This window comes from Acinonyx jubatus, chromosome E2 (genome assembly GCF_027475565.1).
Source record: "Acinonyx jubatus isolate Ajub_Pintada_27869175 chromosome E2, VMU_Ajub_asm_v1.0, whole genome shotgun sequence".
In the NCBI taxonomy this organism is placed as follows: Eukaryota; Metazoa; Chordata; class Mammalia; order Carnivora; family Felidae; genus Acinonyx; species Acinonyx jubatus.
Genome location: NC_069396.1, coordinates 57392590 through 57415960, shown reverse-complemented (window position 1 = coordinate 57415960; position 23371 = coordinate 57392590). Strand labels below are relative to the sequence as shown.

At 61.1% G+C, this 23371-nt stretch overlaps 1 protein-coding gene across 3 annotated transcripts; it reads left to right on the top strand.

Annotated features, from left to right (window-relative positions):
- The first annotated feature begins 1471 nt into the window (after positions 1-1471).
- On the top strand, positions 1472-22235 carry PPP1R12C (protein phosphatase 1 regulatory subunit 12C). Of its 3 annotated transcripts, none has more exons than XM_053210610.1 (22): positions 1476-1882; positions 5816-5946; positions 6038-6156; positions 11364-11523; positions 14548-14692; positions 14788-14862; positions 16093-16166; positions 16242-16369; positions 17687-17760; positions 18017-18175; positions 18258-18325; positions 18932-19066; positions 19311-19401; positions 20087-20161; positions 20240-20300; positions 20463-20545; positions 20647-20687; positions 20771-20858; positions 20981-21085; positions 21254-21304; positions 21457-21507; positions 21597-22235. In XM_053210610.1, the coding sequence occupies exons 1-22, from the start codon at positions 1562-1564 to the stop codon at positions 21681-21683; spliced, it is 2322 nt and encodes a 773-aa protein (XP_053066585.1). In that variant the 5' UTR covers positions 1476-1561; the 3' UTR covers positions 21684-22235. The 3 variants fall into 3 exon arrangements, 2 of the variants coding, with proteins under 2 accessions (XP_053066585.1, XP_053066584.1); XM_053210609.1 differs by having other exon boundaries at positions 20460-20545; XR_008293655.1 differs by lacking the exons at positions 20240-20300; positions 21597-22235 and having other exon boundaries at positions 1472-1882; positions 20460-20545.
- Positions 22236-23371: the final 1136 nt, after the last annotated feature.

Genomic DNA, 23371 nt, shown 5'->3' with positions numbered 1-23371 from the left:
GATACCCCAGAGAAACAATCGCAGTCACAAAACTTTACAGGCATATTTATATGAACACTTACAGACATAATACACACGAGTCCTTATAAACAGCATGTACCTTGGCACACACAGGATCGCAAAAACACAAGGCTATAATGTGTCGCAGTTGTGCACAGGCACTGAGACACACACATACACACCCACACGTAACAACTGTAGGGCTGATTTACTGCTTGTCTTTTAAGCCCCCTGCAGAAGGAGGATGGGTGTGTACAACTGTAGGAAGCGTGCGAGTTCAGGGACTACACATCCCAAGAACCACCGGGACACCTATTCTCTTTATTTCTACCGCCAGCGTTCCGCAGACCTCATGGGATTTGTAGTTTATGTCTTCCTACAGGGCCGAAGACTTTGGAGTGGGTGGGTAACTCCAACATCCCTTGGGAAAAAAATCTATCCAGATTTCAGCACCTTTCTGTACGGTTTGTACGGGTCTTTCTTCCGATCTCGAAGTGCCTGCATCTTTCCCATCCAGGATTTAGGTACAGGACACTTAAGGTGAAGATTATTTCTTGCTTTGAAAGTGCTACGTGGAACGCCTCACCCAGGACTACAAATCCCAGCATGATATGCAAGGATGTAGAGCCTGGACTACATTTCCCACCGTGCGAGCGCGAGAAGGACGGGCGTCCTTGTGGACCCCGCCCCTTGGGCTCCTTTCCCGGATGTAATCCAGGCGTTACTGTAAGGGACTTTGGGCTTCTCTTCCCCTTGAGCCTGGTCATTTGCGATGTTTGGGGCTCTGCTTAGGACCCACCGTGTCACTAGAGGCGTGGCCCTGAGGACTACACCTCCCGGCGTGCGCTAGGGCTGTGGACCGAAGGCCGTGACCTCTGGCTACAGATTTTATCTCCCTGCATGACCTGGGCGGTCACCCAGGGAGGCAGAATTGTCCCGCGGGCGTTCTGGGTTGCGGGGCGTGCTGGTCGGGAATTAATGAATTAATGGTAATTCATTCATGCAGAAACTATCTCCGGTCGCGTTCTATTAGGCTCCATTCTGGGCGCTGGGCGTAAGGACTGCGGACAGAAGACAAACGTCCTGGTCTTCCTATTTCTAGTTGAAGCAAGCAGACCAAAGAGCCCACAAAGAATTAGCTGGGAAAATGAGCGTTATATCTTTTCCGACTCCCGTGCCCCGTGCCACTGGTCCCTGCGTTTCCCAGCACACCCCGGGGCGCGCCTCCAGCCCGGAGACCCCGCTTCCCGGCGCTCCCGGCGCTCCCGGGACCCTCCCCTACATCAGCTGCCCGGGAGCTGCGGACTTCCCAGCGTGCCTCGGGGCTGAGCGAGGCCCGAAGGTTGCCATTAGCAACTTCGGCTCACGGACTCCATTTCCCAGCGCGCCCCAGGGCGGCGTGTGACGTCGACGCGCCGGGCGGGGGCAGGCAGATCCTCGGGCGGCTCGGGGCCAGCGGCAGTTCCCGGCGGCCCCCGGCGGGCGGGCGGCGGTGGCGGCGGCGGCTCGGGGCTAGGCGCTCGGCGGTCGCTCGCTCGCTTACCGGCGGGCGGGCGGCGCGATGTCGGGCGAGGACGGCCCGGGGGCGGGCCCCGGGGCAGCGGCGGCCGCGGCCCGCGAGCGGCGGCGGGAACAGCTGCGGCAGTGGGGGGCGCGGGCGGGCGCCGAGCCGGGCCCCGGGGAGCGGCGCGCCCGCACCGTGCGCTTCGAGCGCGCCGCCGAGTTCCTGGCGGCCTGCGCGGGCGGCGACCTGGACGAGGCGCGCCTGATGTTGCGCGCCGCGGACCCCGGCCCCGGCGCCGAGCTCGACCCCGCCGCCCCGCCGCCCGCCCGCGCGGTGCTCGATTCCACCAACGCCGACGGCATCAGCGCCCTGCACCAGGTCAGCGCCCCCGGCCCCTCCCCGGACCTGGTCCGCCCAGGGTCCGAGCCTCCTCCAGCGTCCTCCGGGCCCTGAGTCACTCACGGTCGTCAGTCTCGGTGCGCGCCGTCCTGTGCTGCTGCCCTCTCCGACCCCCTGGCCCTTGCCACCCACCTGCAACTCCCTGTTTCCGGTCTTGAGCCTCTTCAACCGGCCCTGGTCTCTGCCGCCCTGCGCCGCCCTCAGTCTGGACCCGAGCCACTGCTGACGGCCTCGGTCTGGTCCGTGCCACTGGTCCCGGTCGTTGTCACTTCGCGCTGCCTTCTCCCGACCCTGAGCACCCTTCAGTAGTCTCCGTGTCTCCTCTCCTGTGCCATCTAATGCTGCCACCTTTCCCGAGGCTGCGCACTTCTAGCAATACTTCTGCGGCCTCCAGCCCACTGTTTCCCCTTTCCAGGCAGGTGTCGCTTTCGCTGAGCAGCAAGCATCGTCCCGTGCAGGCACGCGCCTGCGCCTGTGGGGCTTCCTCCCCTGGCCCCTGGCCCGGACTACCTGTTTGGCTAGGGGCATATCTTCCGTGCTGCTGCTTTCCGATTAGTCCTTCTCGCCCTTAGGCAGTACCGTCTGTTGCTGTATAAGGATGCTCTTTCTTGGCTCAGGGTTTTCTAGGCTTTGTACCACCTCGTTTCCTTGTCTGGGGCACCTCCTGCCGTCTCCACCCGCAGACCGTCTTCATTCTCTTTCTGGAGGCTGTGCGTCCTATTTTCTCCACCGTAGGCCTCGTGTCAGGGACGTTTCTCCTTCTCCGGCACCTTCTCTGCCTCCCGCCCCTTCCCTTGGCTGTGCCTGTAACCTTGCCCCTTTCCTGGGGGGCCTCAACGCACCTGCCTCTCTATCCTCGGTCATCTTGCTCTCGCGGCCCGGATGCCTTCTTCTGGGCATCTGGCAGCTTCTCTCCGAGAGGCTGCGTGATCTGTCTGGCTCTGGGTATGTCAGCTTCCCAAGGGTACTACAGGCCTGCTGGCCTCCGTCCATAACCTGGCCCCCATGCCTCTCCAAGACTCCCTGATTGTCTTCTCCAATGTTTGTGTGTCCCAGAACCAGGACCACCTTATGCCGCAGGACCCTCTTTGGTTCTGGATGCATTTATCTATCCTCCCACAGTGGGACCACCAGGGATAGGACTGGCCACAGAAGAGCCACCACCCTCTGTCTCATCCCTGAGACCATCTCCCTCCTTGTCTCCTGATACTGGTCCAGTCCTCAGCCCTCTCCTCCCGCCAGAACCCATAGAGTTTGGTCATTGATGGAACCAGAAAAGACCCTGTGGAAAGCTGGACTGGGGAGGGAGGCAGGGATGTTTGAAGAGGCCCACTTCTCAGGTCTCCCAGGAAGAGGAGAGGAGCAGTTCAGGAAAATCAGTATGGTCCTGGGTTCAAATCGCAGTTCCTTAGCATTGTTGCCTCAAGGTAGCGTCCTTTCTCTCTGTGCCTCAGTTTCCTCATCTGTACAACAGGGCTAGTAGTCGGTCCCTCCGTGGCAGGGCTCTGATGAAGGAGGGAGGTCAGATGTGTGGAAAACCCTTCAGGATGTAGCACAGGCATTCAGCTGGAGGGCTGCTGCCTGGTCTAACTGCTACCTGTCCTCTTTTTCTCTTTTCTGACCCCCAGGCCTGTCCCCTACAGAGTCCCTGGTGCTAGCGAGGATGCTTTCTACCACCCAGAGGAGGGGGCCTGCTTCCCTGAGCCTTGTAAGGTGTCAGAGTACTGGGCAAGCCAAGGGGAGAGGGGCCTCAGGCTTCTGTTTCCCTTCCTCTGCCACCGTCCAGGCCTGGGCTCTCCTGGACTTTTCCTCAGGGGCTCTTGGCCCTGCTCTCCAGGCTGAGCCCCCTTCTTTGGCATCCCCCTAGGCCTTGCCTATCAGGCTGCCTTTTCAGGTGAAATCCCTTTCCCACTCAGGCAAGCCCTTGGTAAACCCACTTTCCGGGGCTTTGCAGGAAGCCTGAAGGATTAGGGCTTTGGAGGTTCAGAGAGGGGAAGTTCCTGCCTCAGGTCACATGGCCAGCAGGCGGGCGACCTGGGGTTTGGGTCAGGTCTGTTGTGGGGTGACCAACGCAGGGTGGTTTGCTCTAGACTGGCCTGGTTTTAGCAGTGAAAGTCCCAGGTCTCAGGCAGCCCCCGTCCCAAACAAACTGGGACAGTTGGTCACCTTGTCTGGGTGCGTCCTGGGGCTGTGGTTTCCTTTCTGAGTCCTCCCTGGAGTGGGTCCCCAGGCGACAGCCCCCTGCCCTTGTGTGTGCCCAGGAGTTCTCACACCCCGGCACCTACCTCAGGTGGGCTTGTTAACCCCATGATAAAGCTGGTATATTCCCCCCACTCGTCAAAATTGCCTTGTGAATTAGCAGCTAGGTCTGGGGTCTGGCATAGGAGGGACTAGGAGCCACAGTTCTTAGATCTGAATAGGGAGGGTGGAAGCGGGGACTAAGTCTGGGTGGAGGGAGCGGCTTGGACTCCTGGTGGGGGAGGTTGCTGTTGTCTGGATTCCTGGATCCCTGGTGCCCAGGCCTCGGGCATCTTTCACATGGATTCCTGTGCCCGGCCAGGTCCTTGAAAGGGAAAGGCCCATCTCCCTCCTCGACCCCCCCCATCACCATGACAACCGGGTGGAAATAAACCAAGCCCAGTTCATCCCGTTCCCAGGGCACGTGTGCACCCCCCCGCAGCCTGAGTTTCCATGACTTCATGCTCTTGGCCCTCACCGCCTCCCCCCTTCTCCAGATGGCCGGGTTTTGGAGAGGTGAGGGAATTGGGGAGTTAATTTAGCCCAGGGACCCAGGAAGCCAGGCCCACCCCTTGCCTGGACCCTGCTCAGATCCCAGCGCCCACCCGGGTTTTCATGTGCCCTGGGCTAAATCCCTTGTCTGTCCCCTTGCTGTCCCTATTCAGGCAAGGGCTGCTGTCTCCTTGAGATGGATTTCTTCCTCTGCAGTACAGAGCCTTGACAGCAGGAGGATTAGGGAAGGTCTTCCCAGGTGGAGATCCCTTGGCACAGTACCCCGTGCACAGCTTTGGGCCCCAGGGGCCAGGCCAGTCCCCTCAGGGTGGGAGTCAGGGCCATGGTCAGCATCCTGGGGAGCATCTGCTTGGCCTGAGGGAGGAGGCCTCCCTCCCTCCTGGGCCTGAGGGAGCCCAGATCTGGTTCCTGGGCCTGAGGGAGGAGGGGCTGGGAGCCTGGATCCCTGGGTCTGAGGGAGGAGGGGGCTGGGGACCTGGTTCCTGGGCCTGAGGCAGGAGGGGCTGGGAGCCTGGATCCCTGGGTCTGAGGGAGGAGGGGGCTGGGGATCTGGTTCCTGGGCCTGAGGGAGGAGGGGCTGGGAGCCTGGATCCCTGGGTCTGAGGGAGGAGGTGGCTGGCGACCTGGACTCCCGGTCTGAGGGAGGAGGGGGCTGGGGTCAATACTGCAGGGTCTGAGGGAGGAGGGGGCTGGGGGCCTGGCCTCTAGGGTCTAAGGGAAGAGGGCAGGGGGCTCAGAACTCCATGGTCTGAGGGAGGAGGTCTTCGTCACTGGAAGCCTTGTCCTGTTGGTGATGACTGGGGTACATCGTATCTAACATCCAGGACTTCCCACGCTGGAGAAAAGCCCCCTCCCTTTATCCAATTCGTACTTGCAAGGATCTGGGTGTCCTGTTCTCATGGGCTCCACTGAGCTCCAGATGCCCAGCTGACCTAACCTTTGGGAAGCCAAGAGGTCTTAAATAGCTGGGTAGCTGAATGGGCCTCCAGGAGCAGGGCTGGTGCCTTCTGGGGTCTGTCCCAGGGTCATCTGGTTTTTTCCCTTGAATGTCTGACTCCGTGTTCCCGGGGTCTGTCTCACGGCCCCTCGGGAGTCCTGCCTTGCTGGGCGTGTGGTGCCTGGGTGGGGTGAGGGCTGACAGCTGTGTCCCCTGCGCCCCAGGCCTGCATTGATGAGAACCTGGAGGTGGTGCGCTTCCTGGTGGAGCAGGGTGCCACGGTGAACCAGGCGGACAACGAGGGCTGGACGCCCCTGCATGTGGCCGCCTCCTGTGGTTACCTGGACATCGCCAGGTGAGGCGGGGGAGGGTAAGTGGGATCGCATGGGGACCGGAGCTCAGACCCCGCAGCCCTAACCTCCCCACCCCTCCACCGCCACCCCCAGGTACCTCCTGAGCCACGGGGCTGACATTGCCGCCGTCAACAGCGATGGGGACTTGCCCCTGGACTTGGCCGAGTCGGACGCCATGGAGGGGCTGCTGAAGGCGGAGATTGCCTACCGAGGTGGGCGCCTGGGTGCTTCCTGCGGGCACGGGGAACAGACTGCTGGGGCTCGGAGGCCAGCCCTGCTTTTCCTAGGGTTCTCTGACCCTGTCTGCTTCGGGTTCCTTACCTGTGAGGTGGGCATGCGGGTCCCCGTCCTCGGGTTGCTTGGAACATTGAGTGATCGTGTAAAGTGCATGTGCCACCGCTGGGCACGGATAAGAGCCCAACCTGACGTTGACCCAAATTGTCATTTTAGCCCAGGAGTGAGTGAGGAAATGAGGTGCGGGGGGCTTGTCCAGGGGTCTCTCAGGTGAGATTGTCCTCTCGGAAGTGTTCCCTGAGGGGGACTGTTCTCCCCGTGTGCACGGTCACTGAACCGCAGGGTCCTTAACATGGGGCCCAGGACCCCCGAAACTCTGTGTGTGGCTATGTTCATATTTCTAGGGAGAACGTGTATTGCTTCTAGCAAGTTCTCAGAGGAGCTCATGTCCAAACGTACTCCCCAAAGCAGCCACCTAGAACCAGCTGATGCGTGGGGTGTGCGAGGAAGGCTGTGGCCTGACTGACCTGGAGGGCACGGGCCATGGGGTGCTGGTCTAGGTTCAGCGAGGGAGCCGCCGAAAAGGTGTGGGCACAGGGCCTGGGGGTCTGGAGGCCCCATGGCTCGTTCAGCGAGGCTGCTGAAGAGCAGGCCCTGGGGTGTGGAAGGTGACGCCCAGATCCCCGGGCTTGGCTTGGGCAGGCTGACTGCTGGTAAGGTCAGAGAGCCGCGTGCAGGTGGACGTCTGGGGTCACGGCAAACGTGGGGGGCGGGCACTAAGGCAGAGCTGAGCTGCTTCTCTCCTCTCTGACTTCTCACCCTGAAAAACTTCAGATGTGGACAAAGGTTGGGACAGCCTTAGGGGGGCGGCCACATGACCCTCCCTGAGCTTGGCCGGTGGTTTTAGCAGCTTTGTGGAGATGTGATTCGTAGCCCGTTTGGTTCTCTTCGAAAGCGTGCGGTCCGCTGGTTTCTTAGCGTCTCACAGTGTCGTGCCTGCCTCACCACATGGACTCAGAGGGCTTCGGTCGCACCAAAGAAACCGGAGCCCTCAACCGGCACCCCGCTCCCACTCAGCCCCGAGACACCATTCATCTGCTTCCTGTCCCTACACGTTTTGGAACGTTTTGTATAAATGGGGTCATACAGTTTTTAACATTTTGGCCCATCTGCATTCGCCCTGCCTCCCCCCTCCCCCCACTATACATAAATAGCACTCTTCCCCCACCCCCTCCCTTCCTTGTCTTTCTCCCTCCCCAGCTGCCTCCCTCTCTGTTCCCAGCCATCTCCAGAACACGAAGCAGACACTGTAACCCTGGCCCTGACGTGGGAGCCTGTGTCTCCTAGAACAAGGACACAGGATGTCACGTTGTTACTCCTCTGTGGGCATCGGGACCTTGGCCTTGGTGCTGCGCTGTTACCTGTGGCACATTGTAGCCTCCCCTCTGCGCCTCCTGTGGCCCTGCCCTGCCCTTGGTCTCCCCTTGCCCTCCTCACCCTGCCTTCTGTACACAGCGTGTCCCTCGGCCTGGACCCGCCTGCCGCTTCTCCAGGAGATTCAGGTCTGCGTTCGTGGCAGGAACTTCTTAGTGCGTTGTTCGGGAGACGGGTGCTGTCTGTCTGCCTGCCCTGTTGCTGTTAGCCTTGAACTTCACAGAGGGGCACTGGCCAGGCGGCTCTACCGTGGAGTCCGCCTCCCTTCGTGATTTAAAAAGTCGTCTGTCGGGTGAGGCTTGGCGGGCCGCTTCTGTGGGAACCTGTTGCAGCCGGGCTCAGGGCCCGGCCCAAGAGGCGGTTTGTGCAGCGTGTTTGAAGCGGCCGTTTCTCACAGTAGCACAGAGGTGGAAGCAGCCCAAGTGTCCACCAGCCGAGAAATGGATGAACAATGTGTGGCATGTGCTACGATGGAATACTATTATTCAGCCTTAAAAAGGCAAGAGGTTCGGACACGTGCTACAGTGTGAGTGAACCCTGAGGACAGTATGCTCAGTGAGAGAGTCCGGCACAAAGTGTACAAACTCTGTGTGATTCTAACTCTATGAGGAACGGGACTAAAATGGTCAAATTCATAGAAGCAGAAGGTAGAGTGGTGGGTGCAGGGGCTGGGGAGGGGGAAGCAGGGCGATGCTGTTTGATGGGGACGGGGTTTCAGTTGTGCAAGATGAAGAGTGTTCTGGAGACGGATGGTGGTGGAGGCCGCATGGCAACGTGAATATACTTAATGCCACAGAACTGCAGTTAAAGGGGTTAAGATGGTAAATTTGATGTGTATTTTTACCACAGTTTAAAATGAAAAGGCAATTTATGGGCCATGTAACTGAAGTCCAGGAATTGCACAGACTTCAGGCATGGTTTGATCCAGGGGCACCAACTCGAAAATATCACTGTACTGAACTCTGCATTGACTTCATTCTTTTCTTTTTTTTTTTTTAATTTGTATTTATTTTTGAGAGACAGAGCATGAGTGGGGGAGGAGCAGAGAGGGAGACAGAATCCAAAGCAGGCTTCAGACTCTCAGATGTCAGTACAGAGCCCTACGTGGGGTTCGAACCCCTTGAGCTATGAGGTCATGACCTGAGCCCCCCAGGCGCCCCTGCACGGACGTCATTCTCAGGCAGATTCTCTCAAACGGGTATGAAGCGCGGCTGCTAACAGTGCTGGCTGATTCTTCGGCTGATCTAGGACTACATTTCCTCAGCCACCTGAGCGCCACCTAGCCTGAGCCAGCCCTAGCTGGGGCGACAAGGATGGGTGGTTAGGCCAGGCGATGTGGCCACCCATCCTCGCTGTAGAGCTGCCCCCAGCCCAGCTGCAGGACGGGCCGCAGGGACACAGAACTGGGCGGGAAGGGGGCATCTAGCGGTTCTGCTGCTAGGCCACCGGACGGAGGCCCTCCCGCCCTCGGACAGGAATCTTCATGGGGGCGGGGGCGGTTGTTGGCAGCGGGAGAGGCTGGGGGCTCCAGCAGAGGAGGTTGGGTAAATCACTAATCTGTAAGTGGGCTGGCAGCTTCTGTGAAGGACGAGACTTTGTGGGAGGTGCTGTCACGCTGCAGCCGGCCCGGGGTCGGGGCCCCTGCGGCCGCCCTCCCCAGCACAGCCAGGGGCCCTGTGTCCGTGGTGGGCGTGGCCGCGTTCCAATAAAGCTTTATTCACAAACACGGGGGGGGGGGGGGGCCTTCCGGAACAGGCAAAGCTTAATGACAGGAAGTAGACTGATGGTTGCCAGGGGCTGGGGAGGGAGGTACAGGGAATGCCTGCTTAATGGGTATGAGGTATTGTGTTTTACCATCAGTAGAACAAAAGGCAGAAGCCAGACAGGTTTGCCAACCCTGATGGAGAGCTCCCTCAACAAACGCAAATCTCGGCAAAAAGCAGAGTGCAGAAGGATGTGTGTGACCATGCCAGAGACACTAGCAGTGGTTGGAAAAAGGTCAGCAAACCCCACCCTTCACTGCCTAAGGAAGGCACACGGATCTGTAGTAGGATTGAAGGTGATTCCCTTTAAGGAAGTTGTGTGCGGGGGTGGGGGGGAGGGTGTCCCTGAGTCCCCAGCACTGTCCCGGCCTCTCCGCCCCAAGCTGGGCCCACCAGGTGGGCTCTGACCAGCCAAACATTCCTTGGACAGCTGCCAGACGACAGCCGGAGGTGATCCCGTTGGAGTTTAGTCGCGCGTTCCCCGGGTGCCAGCGGGTGGCGCAGACGCGCAGCCGGTTCCGGGGCCGCTTGCCCTCTGGGACCCCCGGGGCCGACTTAGGGCAGACTTTCCCGTGTGTGTAGTGAGGGTGCAACAGGACGCAGCGTCACGAACGCAAGATGAGATGGGTGGGGGGCACACAGGGGGTTTTTGCGGCCTCTGTCGTGTTTTAAGTTTTTAAGCCCAAGTGGTGGCGCCACGGGGTCCTTTGCCCGTGCTGCCCAGCGGAAAGCCAGTGTAAGCCACGGGGTAATGGAAAATTTTTAAGTGGGTGCACTTAAAAGAGTAAGAAGAAGCAGGTGAGATTAACTTAGTAACGTATTTTACTTAACTGAGTGTGCCCAAGACATTATCATGTCAACATTAATCAACATAAAGAAAACCATTCATGGGTTGCTGTGCGCTTTTGTATTTTAAGTTTATTAATTTTGAGGGAGAGAGAGTGCACTCACGTGGGGGAGGGGCAGAGAGAGAGAGGGAGAGAGAATCCAGGCAGGCTCCACTGTGTCAGCACAGAGCCCCAGCTGGGGCTCGGATTCACGAACCGTGAGATCATGACCTGAGCTGACATCAAGAGTTGGGTGCTCAGCCGACTGAGCCACCCAGGCACCCCGTGCCGCACACTTTTTCCCGCCCACACATCGAAATCCAGCGTGTATTTGTGTTCATGACACGTTTTGGTTTGGAGCAGCTACAGTTCAGGCGCTCAGTAGCTGCACGTGGCCGACAGCTATGGGGCAGGACGGCTCAGCTCCAAGCCAGTGCTTTGGTGTGAGAAATCTCACAGTTGGAACAGCAACAGACCCCAATAAACTTTCCAGGAGAGAGATCGAACGTTGGCTGGAAGAGACCCTTTCTGACTCCTGTCTCAATAGAGGGCAGGCAACATACAGATTCTCGGTGATGGTCACCAGATACTAATACAGCCTCAGCAAGGCTGCCTGTTCTGATCCAAAATCCACTTACACGTGAAGTCCTAAGTTGCCCTTGGCATCCCAAATGCAGAACAGCTTTGCAGGAAACTGAAAGATGTACAGAAACTGACCGACGAGGCCGTGTGCTTGGCTCTCTTCTGATTGCTCTAGGTGACGGCATAGCTGTGAACAGGGATCCGCACCTGGCTAGGAAAGAGGCTGTTGCCCCAGTAATGCGGCCCCTTGGTCTGGTGGCCCTTTGCCTGGTTTATCCTTCTCAGGGTGATAGAAAGGGTCCCAACAGAGTGCGTGAAGACGTGGGCTCAGGATTTTACTGGTGGTGCTAGGGAGGGTTTGACGTAATCAGGTGCTGGCTTTATACTTAAGAGTAACGATAAAGGTGATACTTAGGTTGAAATGGGAGAAGGGCCTGTGATCCCCGTTCTCTCAGCAGTGCCTCGGAGGCCCCAGTCCGGGCCCCCTGAGTCCCAGAGGAGCATGTGGAACGAGGGGGACCCGGTGCCTCCTGGGGCTCCGGGTGTGAGTCCTACCACTGCCCCTTCTCGTCTTCCCAGGTGTGGACGTGGAGGCGGCCAAACGGGCCGAGGAGGAACTGCTTCTTCGTGACACGAGATGCTGGCTAAACGGGGGCGCGATGCCCGAGGCCCGGCACCCCCGCACGGGGGCCTCTGCCCTGCACGTGGCAGCCGCTAAGGGCTACATCGAAGTGATGAGGTGAGCGGGGCTGGCGTCCCCACTCTTCCCTGCTCTTTGTGCTGGGCTGATCTGTTCCTTCTCGCTGTCTTCCACCTTCCTGTGGGTTTTTTAATTTATGTATGTGGACGGAGTATTTGTCTCTAAATACAGCCTTTGCCGTGTCCACGAGTCCTGATGTGTAGGCTTTTCGTTGTCCGTACGTTTAAAACATTTTCCGGCTTGTAATCTCTCTTCTTTGGCCTCTGGATTATTTAGAAGGATGTCCTTAATTTCAGATGTGTGGGATTTTTCCAGTCATTGTTTCGATGCCCATTTCCTGCCTTGATGGCACTGTGGTCAGAGAATCCATATGCTTCCATCGGATTTTCGGAATTCTCTGAGGTTTGCTTTATACCCCGGTATGTGTCAGCTGGAAAAGAACCATGCTGTGAAGTACAGCGTTGCGTGTAGGTTATCAGATCACCTTTGTAGTCACGCTATTTCAGCCTCCTATGTTCTTAGTGGGTTTTTTTCTCTCTGCCTACTCTGTCAGTTACTGTGAGAGACATACTTTTTTTTTTGTTTTTGTTGTTAAGATTTTATGTGTAAGTAATTTCTACACCCAACGCAGGGCTTGCATTTGCAACCCTGAGATCAGGAGTCACATGCTCCACTGAGTGGGCCAGCCGGGTGCCCCTGAAATTTCCTACGATGCTTGTGGATTTTGCCTGTTTATCCTTGTAGTGCCCGCGGTGTTTATTTCTGTACTTGAAGGCCAGGTTATCTAGCGCATATGTATTTTAAATCGCTACAGCATGTGTTCCCTTGCTGCCATCCGTGTTTGGCTGCCTCACCCTCTTATGTTGGGGTGGTTGGTTCCCATTCTTATCCTCAGATTCTCTCCTCTCTGGGTCCTCTCTCTTTGTGATTTATCCTTTATTTTCAGTCTGGAAGTGGAGTAGAGATGAATCCCTCAGCTCTGCTCACCTCTGTGTTGGGTTTTTAGGCAGGTTTTTCAGTGAGGTGCTAGAGACGGCCCCTAGTGGCTCCAGGCTCATGACCTAGTTGCTTGCCTGCTGTGAAAGTAGAATGCCTCGTCCCCCATTCTTGTAGCAAAAGTCCTGGCCTGATGCTCACTGGGCCGCCTTGGGCACCTGCCCATCCCAGAGCTAATCCCAGTGGCAAGGGGACTGGGATGTAAATGGTCAGGCCCAGTCATGTGCCCAGCCCTGTCCTCTTCTGCCCGTGGCTTCCACCGCTGAGTCTCAGGTGGCTGCTTCGCCTCCTGCCGTTGCATCTGCATCCCACACAGCCCGGAGGAGGAGAGGACAAAAGGAGCAAATGTTGATTCCCTTTATTTTTACTTGATTATTTTTTAAAGTTTATTATTTTGAGAGAGAGGGAGAAAGAGAAAGAATCCCAAGCAGGCTCTGCACTGTTGAGCTCACGGACTGTGAGGTCCTGACCTGGGCTGAAATCAAGAGTCAGACGCTTAACTGACTGAGCCACCCAGACGCCCCCGTTGACTCCTTTTAAAAGAACAATCCTGAAGTGACCCGCACGCTGAACACTGATGTCCCATTTGCCAGACCACCTGGCGTTTTCTTGGCATTTCCACCATCCCAGTTACTTGCCTGTCCGGGGCTCCCGCCAGGGAGCCCGGGAGATCCCTCTTGAGCCAGGTGACAGCGTGTCCAGCTGAGAGTTGGGCATGGTTACTAAGTGGGGGGAAAGTCGGGGTCTGGGGGTGGCTCACTGTCTGGCACAGGAACGAAGTGCTTTGGCCGCGGGAAGCCTCAGCGACTCCCATTTTATCACCGCCCTCAGGACGGCTGCGTTTGTAGGAGGATGTAACCAACGTTCCCCTCATCACCGACGAAGGGCAGGGTAGAGGCCCAGAGAGGTGGCGCTGGGCACTTACTTACCGAGCACCTGCCGAAGGCCGGGCCGTCTTTTAGGTCCGGGGCGGCTGGCACACGAGACGTGTCTGGGCCCACGTGCAGCCCCCAGCCTCGCCGGGGAGGCAGACAAGTGACCGGGGCAGCAGACCACGTGACGTGGGCCTGAGTGCACACTGGTGACCGGGGAGGGGTGTGCCCGTTCGTTGTAAGGTGCTGAGCAGTATCCCTGGGCTCTTGCCTGGAGGCCAGGAGCGCCCCCCCCCCCCAACTCAGGACGACCAAACATGTGCGGACATGGCCAGGTGCCCCCCCTAGTTGAGAACCGTGGGCCTAGAAAGGCATAAAGAGGGCAGTGGGAGGAGTGGGAGGGGGGCTGCATGAGCTCCGGCCTGGGGACCCCTGGGGACCCCTGGGGACCGTGTGCAGGCGCCCAGGTGGCTGCAGCGAGTGAGCTCTGGGGAGTGAGCGACGAGGTCAGCAGGGCCCCACAGAGGCCCTTCTATTTGAAAAGTCTCATGAACTCTGTCCACCTCCCACCTCGTATTCGCTTGTTCCCACGGGCACGGAACCCGATGCCAGTCCTGCAGAGGCAGGCTGTGTGCCGCCAGCTGTGCGTGCGGGACCCGCCTGGGCTTCTAACCCTGCCTGCCCCCCAGATCCTGTGCTCGTCCTCCAAGCCGGGGCTCCTCGGCCTCGCCACTAGCGGGGTTTTGGACCACATCAGTCTTTGCCGTGGGGCCGTCCTCTGTGCCGTAGGGTGTTAGAAACATCCCTGGCACCCACCCCTCAGCTGTGACCTCCTGGACCGTCTCCAGACACTGCCAGATGTCGCCTGGCGGGCAGCATCGCCTTGGCTGAGGGCCACCTCCCTGAGCTGGCGGGTTCCTAGAACATCACTGCCCCAGGGCTGCCCCTTCTGGGGCCTCAGCCCTTTCACAGGCTCTGGGGCTGTGTGTCCCACACCCAGGGGTGACAGTCAAGAGAGTTGCCCGGTACAAGGGGCAGGGTTCCTGAAGCCACCCACTGGGCCGGGGGAGGGGCTCCACAAAGAGGCCCTCGCCACCTGCCTGTCCCGACCGGGCCCCAGCGCGGCCAGCCGATGATGGCAGCCTTGGGCAGAACCCGCATCTCGGTCCTTGACTCCGAGCCTCCCCGCACCCAGGCTGCTCCTTCAGGCCGGCTACGACCCAGAGCTCCGGGACGGGGACGGCTGGACCCCCCTGCACGCCGCGGCCCACTGGGGCGTGGAGGACGCCTGCCGCCTGCTGGCCGAGCACGGTGGGGGCATGGACTCGCTGACCCACGCGGTGAGGGCCGGGCTGCTCGCGGGCTGGTGGGGCTGAGGGGCGGGAGGCCCCCTCCCCTCCATCGTCCTCTGCCCCTTCTCTTCCTCCACCGCCAGGGCCAACGTCCCTGCGACCTGGCTGACGAGGAGGTGCTGAGTCTGTTGGAGGAACTGGCCCGGAAGCAGGAGGATGTGAGTCTCGGGGGCTCCCTCCCTCCCGTCGGCTCCCTGCTACCCCAGTGCCCCCTGGCAGGGGACCTGCTCCTGCCCAGCTGGCGACAGTCAGAGTCAGGAAGAGGAGTCAGGAGGAGGCTGGGCCTCATCAGCCCCGGAATGCCGCCCAGCCAGCACCGGGCCAGGCCTTGTTGCTGGAAAAAGGCAGAGTGAAGGGCTGGACGGCATGGACTCTGGGCTCTGAATTCCGGCTCTGGCATGCGTTTGCTCTGTGAGCTCGGGCTGGTCACTTAACCTCTCTGGGCCTCAGTTTCCTCACCTGTAATGTGGGGATAACGGTGTGTGCACCTTTATGAGGAGTCACGCGGAGCATCTGTTATGCTACGGGGAGTATACGTGTTACTGCACGAGAACGTTTGGAACCCTGCTTGGCGGAGTGTAAGCCGACTGGGAGCAAGAAGCATCTCCTGAGGCCTCCTGGGGGCCGGGCACTCTGCCTGGAGCTTCCAGTGAGTGGGGGGGGTAGATGGACACAGATCCCTCTGTTTAAAGGTCGGTCGTGGTGACGTTGAGAGGAAAGGTCATAGTTCTGGCTGGGTGGACAGCTTCTCAGACCCAGGGCATGCGCTCGGGGTGAGGGCACAGCACGTGCAAAGGCTAGGGGGTGGGAAAATGGGTGGGGCCCGGAGGGGAGTGTGAGGCAGGGAGGCCTTGGGCCGGGGGGCCCACCTGAAGGGCCTTGAACGCTAGGCTGAGGAGCAGTGTGAGGGTGAGGGTAGTGGGGCCGCCGTGGGCTTCGTGGAGGGTGAGGCAGGGTCAGCCCTCGGCAAGGAAGGAGCACAGGTACGGGTGCACTCTCAGCCTGCGGCGGGGGAAGGCGGCCCTACCTCTCAAGAGGGGCGGGGATGACGGGCTCGCCTGGTGGAGGAACCTCTGTGCCAAGGCTGGGCGGGCCGCCCTAGGGAGGTGGCAGGGATGACAGCGTCCCCGGTGAGCGGGGCGCCCTGGGAGGGGAGGACACCAGAGCGGGGAGGCCGGGAGGCAGCCGTGAGGAGGACCCAGACGCCACACAGCCGTGTGCAGGGGCCCGCAGATCCCCCGTGTCCGCTGGGAGTGGCCCTCCCCGTGTGTGGCGCCTCCTCCACCCAGACCTGCACAGCCGTGCGTGCCGGCCCTGGACGTGGGGGCCGCGGGCCGCGTGGGGCCCTCCCAGCAGCCTCCTCCGTCCCCTCCTTTGTCCCCTTGCAGCTGCGGAACCAAAAGGAAGCTTCTCAGAGCAGAAGCCAGGAGCCCCAGGTGCCTTCCAGCGGCAAACACCGAAGGTAGTGGACAGGCGCCTGGGTGGGCAGGTGGCGGGTCCCAGGGACTGGAACCCCACGCCCTCCCCTTCTCACCAGGAGCTCCGTGTGTCGTCTGAGCAGCCGAGAGAAGATTTCTCTCCAAGATCTGTCCAAGGAACGCCGGCCTGGGGGGGCAGGGGGGCCCCCCATACATGACGAGGATGAGGGAGAAGAAGGCCCCACAGGTGCGGGGCAGGGTCTGGGTTTCTGGATCTAGGAAGGAGGGGTGGGGGGGGTCTGGACTCCTGGGTCTAAGGGAGGTAGGGGCTGGGGGGCAGGACTCCTGGGTCTGAGGGAGGAAGGGGCTGGGGTTCAGGATCCTGGGTCTGAGGGAGGAGGCGCTGAGGGCCAGGACTCCTGGGTCTGAAGGAGGAGGGGGCTGGGGGCCTGATTCCTGGGACTGATGGAGGAGGGGGCTGGGAGTCTGGACTCCTGGGTCTGAGGGAGGAGGGGCTGCGGGGTCTGAACTCCTGGGTCTGAGGGAGGAGGGGGCTGGGGTCTGGACTCCAGGGTCTGAGGGAGGAGGGGCTGGGGGCCAGGGCCCCTGGGTCTGAGGGAGGAAAGGCTGGGGGTCTGGACTCCTGGGTCTGAGGGAGGAGGGGGCTGGGGGCAGGACTCCTGGGTCTGAGGGAGGAGGGGGCTGGGAGTCGGGACTCCAGGGTCTGAGGGAGGAGGGGCTGGGGGCCAGGGCCCCTGGGTCTGAGGGAGGAAAGGCTGGGGGTCTGGACTCCTGGGTCTGAGGGAGGAGGGGGCTGGGAGTCTGGACTCCTGGGTCTGAGGGAGGAGGAGCTGTGGGGTCTGAACTCCTGGGTCTGAGGGAGGAGGGGGCTGGGGTCTGGACTCCAGGGTCTGTGGGAGGAGGGGCTGGGGGGCAGGGCCCCTGGGTCTGAGGGAGGAAAGGCTGGGGGTCTGGACTCCTGGGTCTGAGGGAGGAGGGGGCTGGGGGCAGGACTCCTGGGTCTGAGGGAGGAGGGGGCTGGGGTTCAGGATCCTGGGTCTGAGGGAGGAGGGGCTGTGGGGTCTGGACTCCTGGGTCTGAGGGAGGAGGGGCTGGGGGCCACGACTCATGGGTCTGAGGGAAGAAGGGCTGAGAGGTCTGGACTCCTGGGCCTGAGGGAGGAGGGGGCTGGGGTTCAGGATCCTGGGTCTGAGGGAGGAGGGGCTGGGGGTCTGGACTCCTGGGCCTGAGGGAGGAGGGGGCTCGGGCCTGGACTCCTGGGCCTGAGGGAGGAGGGGCCGGGGGTCTGGACTCCTGGGTCTGAGGGAAGAGGGGGCTGGGGTTCAGGACTCCTGGGTCTGAGGGAGGAGGGGTTGGGGGCCTGATCCTGGGTCTGAGTGAGGAGGGAGCTGGGAGTTGGACTCCTGGGTCTGAGGGAGGAAGGGCTGAGGCCACGACTCATGGGTCTGAGGGAAGAGGGGCTGGGAGGTCTGGACTCCTGGGTCTGAGGGAGGAGGGGCTGGTTCTGAGAGGCACCTGGCATCTCCGTTTTCCCGCACCGTAGAGCCACCCTCCACAGAATCCAGAACTCTCAACGGAGTGTCTTCTCCACCACCCGCTAGCCCTCAGAGCCCCATGGTGAGTTTGGATGCTCTAGAGGTCATACTATTTGGGGAGGGAGGGGAGAGATGTCATGAATCTGTAGACCTCTTTTCAGGGTATGTAAGGTGAAGATGACAGTTTCCAGAATCTTCCAGAACAACTGATTGCTTTTTTTCTGGCTGCATCTGCCCAGGGGGCTGATGGGAATAGTGGTTTGTTGTGGTCCTTCTGGGGGCGACACTTGAAGTGGCCGAGAAGGATCCTTTCTCCCTGAGACCGTTCTCTTCTCCAGCCCCCAGAAGAGGCCCCCTTCTCCAGGCGCTTTGGCCTCCAGAAGACGGGAAGCTCTGGTGCCCTGGGTCCCACAGACAGGCGGGGGGCCGAGGGCACCCCTGGGGCTGGGTTGCAGCGCTCAGCCTCGTCCTCTCGGCTGGAAGGGACCTCCCCGCAGGTGAGTGGGGTGAGGGGCGGGGGCTGGGGCCAGGCCCGCCTCGGTGAGGAGAATGTCCTCCTCTGGTCTTCTCTTCCCACAGGCTGAGGAGCCCCGCCTCGCCAGAGTTACGCCCACCCCCTCCCGTAAGGTGCTGGAGCCCTGTGCCCTGTGAGTGCCAGCCAGGGGCCTGGGCCTTTCCGGGTGGGAGGCAGGTCGGGTCCCAACCTTGTCAGCTTGATCCCGAGCAGGTGCTTTTGCCCTCTGGGGTCTCTGCCCCGACCGCTCTCTGCCTCAGTTTTCGTTGTGGCGCGTCAAATAAAAGCTCACAGCTAAGCTTCCACGGTCACAGTGGCCTTCTGTTGCCTCCGTCCCCACCTCCCACCCCGTCCCTTTTGACACAGTCACACTGCTGCCCCAGGGCCTTTGCTCTGCACCACCCCCACCCCGGCTTGCTTCCTCCCTTCCTCGGGTCTGTGTATGAGTGTCCCCTTGTCTGTGAGGCCCGCTCGGACCTCGCGCCCATGCTGCCGCAGTGTCCGGACACGCACACCCTCCCACCTGCTGTCAGGCTCGCGCTTTCCTCCCAAGCACTTTAGCCTTCTGGCCTGTTGTGTGATGGGCTCCTCTCGCGCTTGTTGGTTCTGCGTCTCTGCCGCACACATTTGACTCATTGGGGCAGAGATCATTCTTTTTGTTGCTCAGTGTGGCATATCCAGCACCTGCCGCGTAACTTGAGCTTGAGTAACGATATTTGCTGAATGAATGACTTCTCAGGTCTGAGATCTCCAGGCGTCCTCCCTCGGATGATCCCACTCCTCCCTCCAGAATTCCGGGGCCCGAATCCCCAGTGAAGCCAAATGTCCCTGCGGCCCCCACGGCGCCCCCAGCCGACTCCCGGGACCGGCGGAGGTAAAGAGACTGTGGGGGACGGCGGGGGTGGGGGGAAGGAAGCCTCTTTCTCTCCAGCAGGGAGACACTGTGTTGCCCAGGAGGCCCCAGGGCCTCGGGCAGCGCTCCCAAGGGGGAGGTTGTCCCAGGGTCTGCTGGGAGTTGATGTTCTCTGGCAGAACTTCCCTTCCCTGAAAAGTGTTAGCCGTGGGACGGGAACAGGACCCAAAGGAACCCTTACTGAGGTTGGGAACCTTTCACTCAGGTCCTACCAGATGCCTGTGCGGGATGAGGAGTCTGAATCTCAGCGGAAGGCTCGCTCTCGGCTCATGCGTCAGTCTCGGAGGTCCACACAGGTGTGGGGGTGGGCAGGGGGGCTGGGCTCCTCCGGGTCTGAGGGAGGGGGGCTGAGGGACTGGGCTCCTCCAGGTCTGAGGGAGGAGGGGCTGGGGGCAGGACTTCTGGGTCTGAGGGAGGAGGTCCTGGGGGCCAGGACTCCTGGGACTGAGGGAGGAGGGGGCTGGAGGCCTGGACTCCTGGGTCTGAGGGAGGAGGGGGCTGGGGGACTGGGCTCCTCCAGGTCTGAGGGAAGAGGGGCTGGGGGTAGGACTTCTGGGTCTGAGGGAGGAGGGGGCTGGGGGTCTGGACTCCTGGGTCTGAGGGAGGAAGGGCTGGGGGCCAGGACTCCTGGGTCTGAGGGAGGAAGGGCTGGGGGCAGGACTTCTGGGTCTGAGGGAGGAGGGGGCTGGAGGCCTGGACTCCTGGGTCTGAGGGAAGAGGGGCTGGAGGCCTGGACTCCTGGGTCTGAGGGAGGAGGGGCTGGGGGGCAGGACTCCTGGGTCTGAGGGAGGAGGGGCTGGGGGTCTGGACTCCTGGGTCTGAGGAAGGAGGTCCTGGGGACCAGAACTCCTGGGTCTGGGGGAGGAGGGGCTGGGGGCCTGATTCCTCGGTCTGAGGGAGGAGGGGCTGGGGGCCTACACTTGCATCCTGGGCGGTCTGGGCGCTGACCTCTGGGACCCCTGACCGCTCTCGCTCTCCCAGGGTGTGACTCTCACCGATCTGAAGGAAGCAGAGAAGGCAGCAGGGAAGACCCCAGAGCCAGAGAAATCGTGCCTGGTGAGAGGGGTCAGGTGACCAGGTGGTGGGTGGTCCAAGATGCCCTTGCCCTCTGACCTCCCTGCCCTTCTCGGACAGGACCCCTCTCGGAGGCCCCGAGTCCCGGGGGTGGAGAACTCTGATGGCCCTGCCTTGAGAGGTGAGGTCTGGTTTCTGGGAGGTCGACCTCCTGCCCCCTGGCCTCCCCATCTCTCCCACTGCAGTCTGTTTTCCCGAGGGGTCGGGCCTAGGGACCCTGACACCGCAGAGAGGGGCCGCTCCCCAGGTTTCTGGGCTGATTCCTGCCCCTCCCCCCCAGCAGAGGCGCCTGACGGGCAGGGTCAGGGACCACAGGCCGCCAGGGAGCACCGCAAAGTCGGCAAAGAGTGGAGGGGGCCTGCGGAGGTGAGGGGCGGGGCGAGCTGGGCTACGGGTGGGCCTTGGAGGTAGGGTGGTGGGCCAGACTCCCTTCCCGGCATCAGGCTGAACCCCACCTCGGCCCGCAGGGGGAGGAGGCGGAGCCGGCCGACCGCAGCCCAGAGTCCAGGTACAGGGTGGGCAGGGAAGGGTCTGGGCTCTTCTGTAGGGCCACAGGGAGCCCCGCTGACGCCCTGCCTGCCTCCACCCCAGCACTTCCGAGGGCGGCCCTTCACCTCGCAGTCAGCGGCAGCGTGACTCCCAGCCAGAATCAGACGAGCCCGATGGAGGCTTCAGGAAGGTTTGCGACACCACCCACCCTCGATCTGCCCCTGCGGTCGTCCTTTATCCACCTGCCCTGCAGCTCCCTTCCCCACGTGGGCCGGCAGGACTGACCCGCGCTCCCTGCCCGGTTCCCCCCAGCTGTACGCAGAGCTGCGCAGCGAGAACGAGCGGCTTCGCGAGGCCCTGACTGAGACCACGCTCCGCCTGGCGCAGCTCAAGGTGGAGTTGGAGCGTGCCACGCAGGTGAGATGCCTGGACCTGGGCACCGGGTCGCAGTGGCCCGGATGGGCCTGCTCGGGGAGGGGGGGCCGGCTGGGAGGCTGGACTGCTGCCCCCTTCCCAGGCTGGGGTCCCAGTCCTGGTCTTTGTGGCTTGGCCACTTCTCTGAGCCTTGGGCTCTCTTGTCCCCAGAGGCAGGAGCGCTTTGCAGAGAGGCCCGCCCTCCTGGAGCTGGAGAGATTCGTGAGTAGGGGCAGCTGGGGTGGGGCCATGTGGGTGTCCCATGTGGGTCTGAAGAGGGTTCTCTGCCCTCTCCCCACCCTTCTCAGCCTTACTTGACCCCTAGCCCTCCCCCGCCCCCAGGCCCTGGGCCTCACCCCTCCTGTTTATGCCAGGAGCGCCGGGCCCTGGAGAGGAAGGCGGCCGAGCTGGAGGAGGAGCTGAAGGTGAGCCTAAGGGGGCGCCATGGACGGGTTCTAGGCAGACCCCGGGTGACCCGGGGCCACCCAGCTGACCTCCCCATCCCATCCCCCAGGCCCTGTCCGACCTCCGGGCTGACAACCAGAGGCTCAAGGATGAGAACGCAGCCCTGATCCGCGTCATCAGCAAACTTTCTAAGTGACTCTGGCGGAGGACCTTTCCCTGTACCCGTATTTATACAGCTGCTTCTGCCACACGCACCCCTTCCCCTGTGTGAGCACGTGTGACAGGGCTCCCAGGGGGTCTCCGAGAAGCCATAGCCTCCCTTCGGGGCCTCCAGCCTGGGAGGGGAGCAGAATCCCCAGGAGCCGAGGGGGGCCCCCCGAGGCCAGGATGGAGGTCAGAGGCCGAGCCAGGTAGGGGGACGTGGTTGAGGGGGGCCCGGGGCCGGAGGTGGGACCACGGCGGAACCGCGGACCAGGAAGTGCCAGGAGCGGAGTGGCCACCCGGAGGTCCCCCCCTCACGTGTGATGCCACCCCAGTCACCCCTCCCGCTCCTGAACAGGGACCCGAGAATGTGCCAAGGGTCCCGCCAGCCTGGGCCAGGTGGGCCTCTGTACAGGGCCCGTGTGCAATAGGGAGGGATCTCTATTTTTTGCTGCCCCCGCCCCGCCCACTGTCAGGGGCAGGGGGAGAAGATATTTTCGAGACAAAGCACAGGCACCACAAATAAAAGTCGTGAAGTTGCCACTCAGTGACCGTGTCCCCGGCTCGAGGTGGGGCACCGCTTCTGTGTGCCTCCCTTGTCAGTGGCCAGACCACAGGATCATGAGCGATGGGTCGGTGAGTGCTCACTGGCTGGGAAGGGGTTCCAGGAGTGGCCGGCTGGGGCAGTGGCCCCACACCAGGGCTGACCCGGTCACAAGGGAGCCTGGGAGCTTGGGTCTTACCCGCCGAGTTTTTGAAACAAATTTGAATTGCCGACATTTAAAATTGGGGGTAATTCATGAGAAGAAAAACCTACGGTTTTGACTTTTCTGGAGAAATAGGAATGTGATAGTATGAACTTCTCAGCCTTGCATGGTAACAGTTGGCTGGTGCTGAGTAGGAGGATGGGGCATTCTGTCATTCTCTTTTCCGAGCCCCGTCCTACCTGTCGGTGATACAGTAGTGAGTGAAATGGGTAAGACCGGGTACAATTGAGGAGGCGAGGCATGAGGCAGGCAACAATGGAAGAAGTATCCCAGGCGGTGGTGCTGTGGAGAAGCAGGGGAAGGGCAGAGGGAGGCAGGGGTGTGTGCACAGGAGAACATACACGGGTGTCTTCTGTGCAGGCCCCATCGAAAAGCTGGCACAGGAAGATACCTGAAGGCGTCAAGGAGTGAGCCATGTAGGCATTTAAAGGAAGAGTTTTCTGGATGAAGAGGGCAGCAGGTACAAAGTCTGTGGGGTGCAGGTGTGGTCAGAGATAGTAGGACATGAGGTTGGGACCGTAACGGCCAGCCCTGGGAAGGACTTGAACGGAGGTGGGACCTAGGTTTTCACGGGTCCCTTTGGCAGCTGCGTTGACAACGGTCTGGGGGAGGGCAGCGAGGGACAGAAGGAGGGAGACCAGCTAATGGGGCTGCTGCCATAAGTGCTGGGAGGGTGGCTGGTGTTGGGCTAGGGCTCAGGCCTGCCTCGCTCCTGCCGAGGGGTTGTGTGGCCCTGGCCGGCAGGCCGTGGGTGCCGTGGGAATGTGGGGCACGCAGGTTGGGGATGCCACTCGCGTCCCCGGTTTCTGTCAGAAACCAGGGCTGGGAGAGGAGGCAGGAGGTTAGAGGACATTTACACACCCACTGGGGCCGAGGGGGTCAGGGTGGGAAGCACATAGAAGCCTGGAGGCAGGCA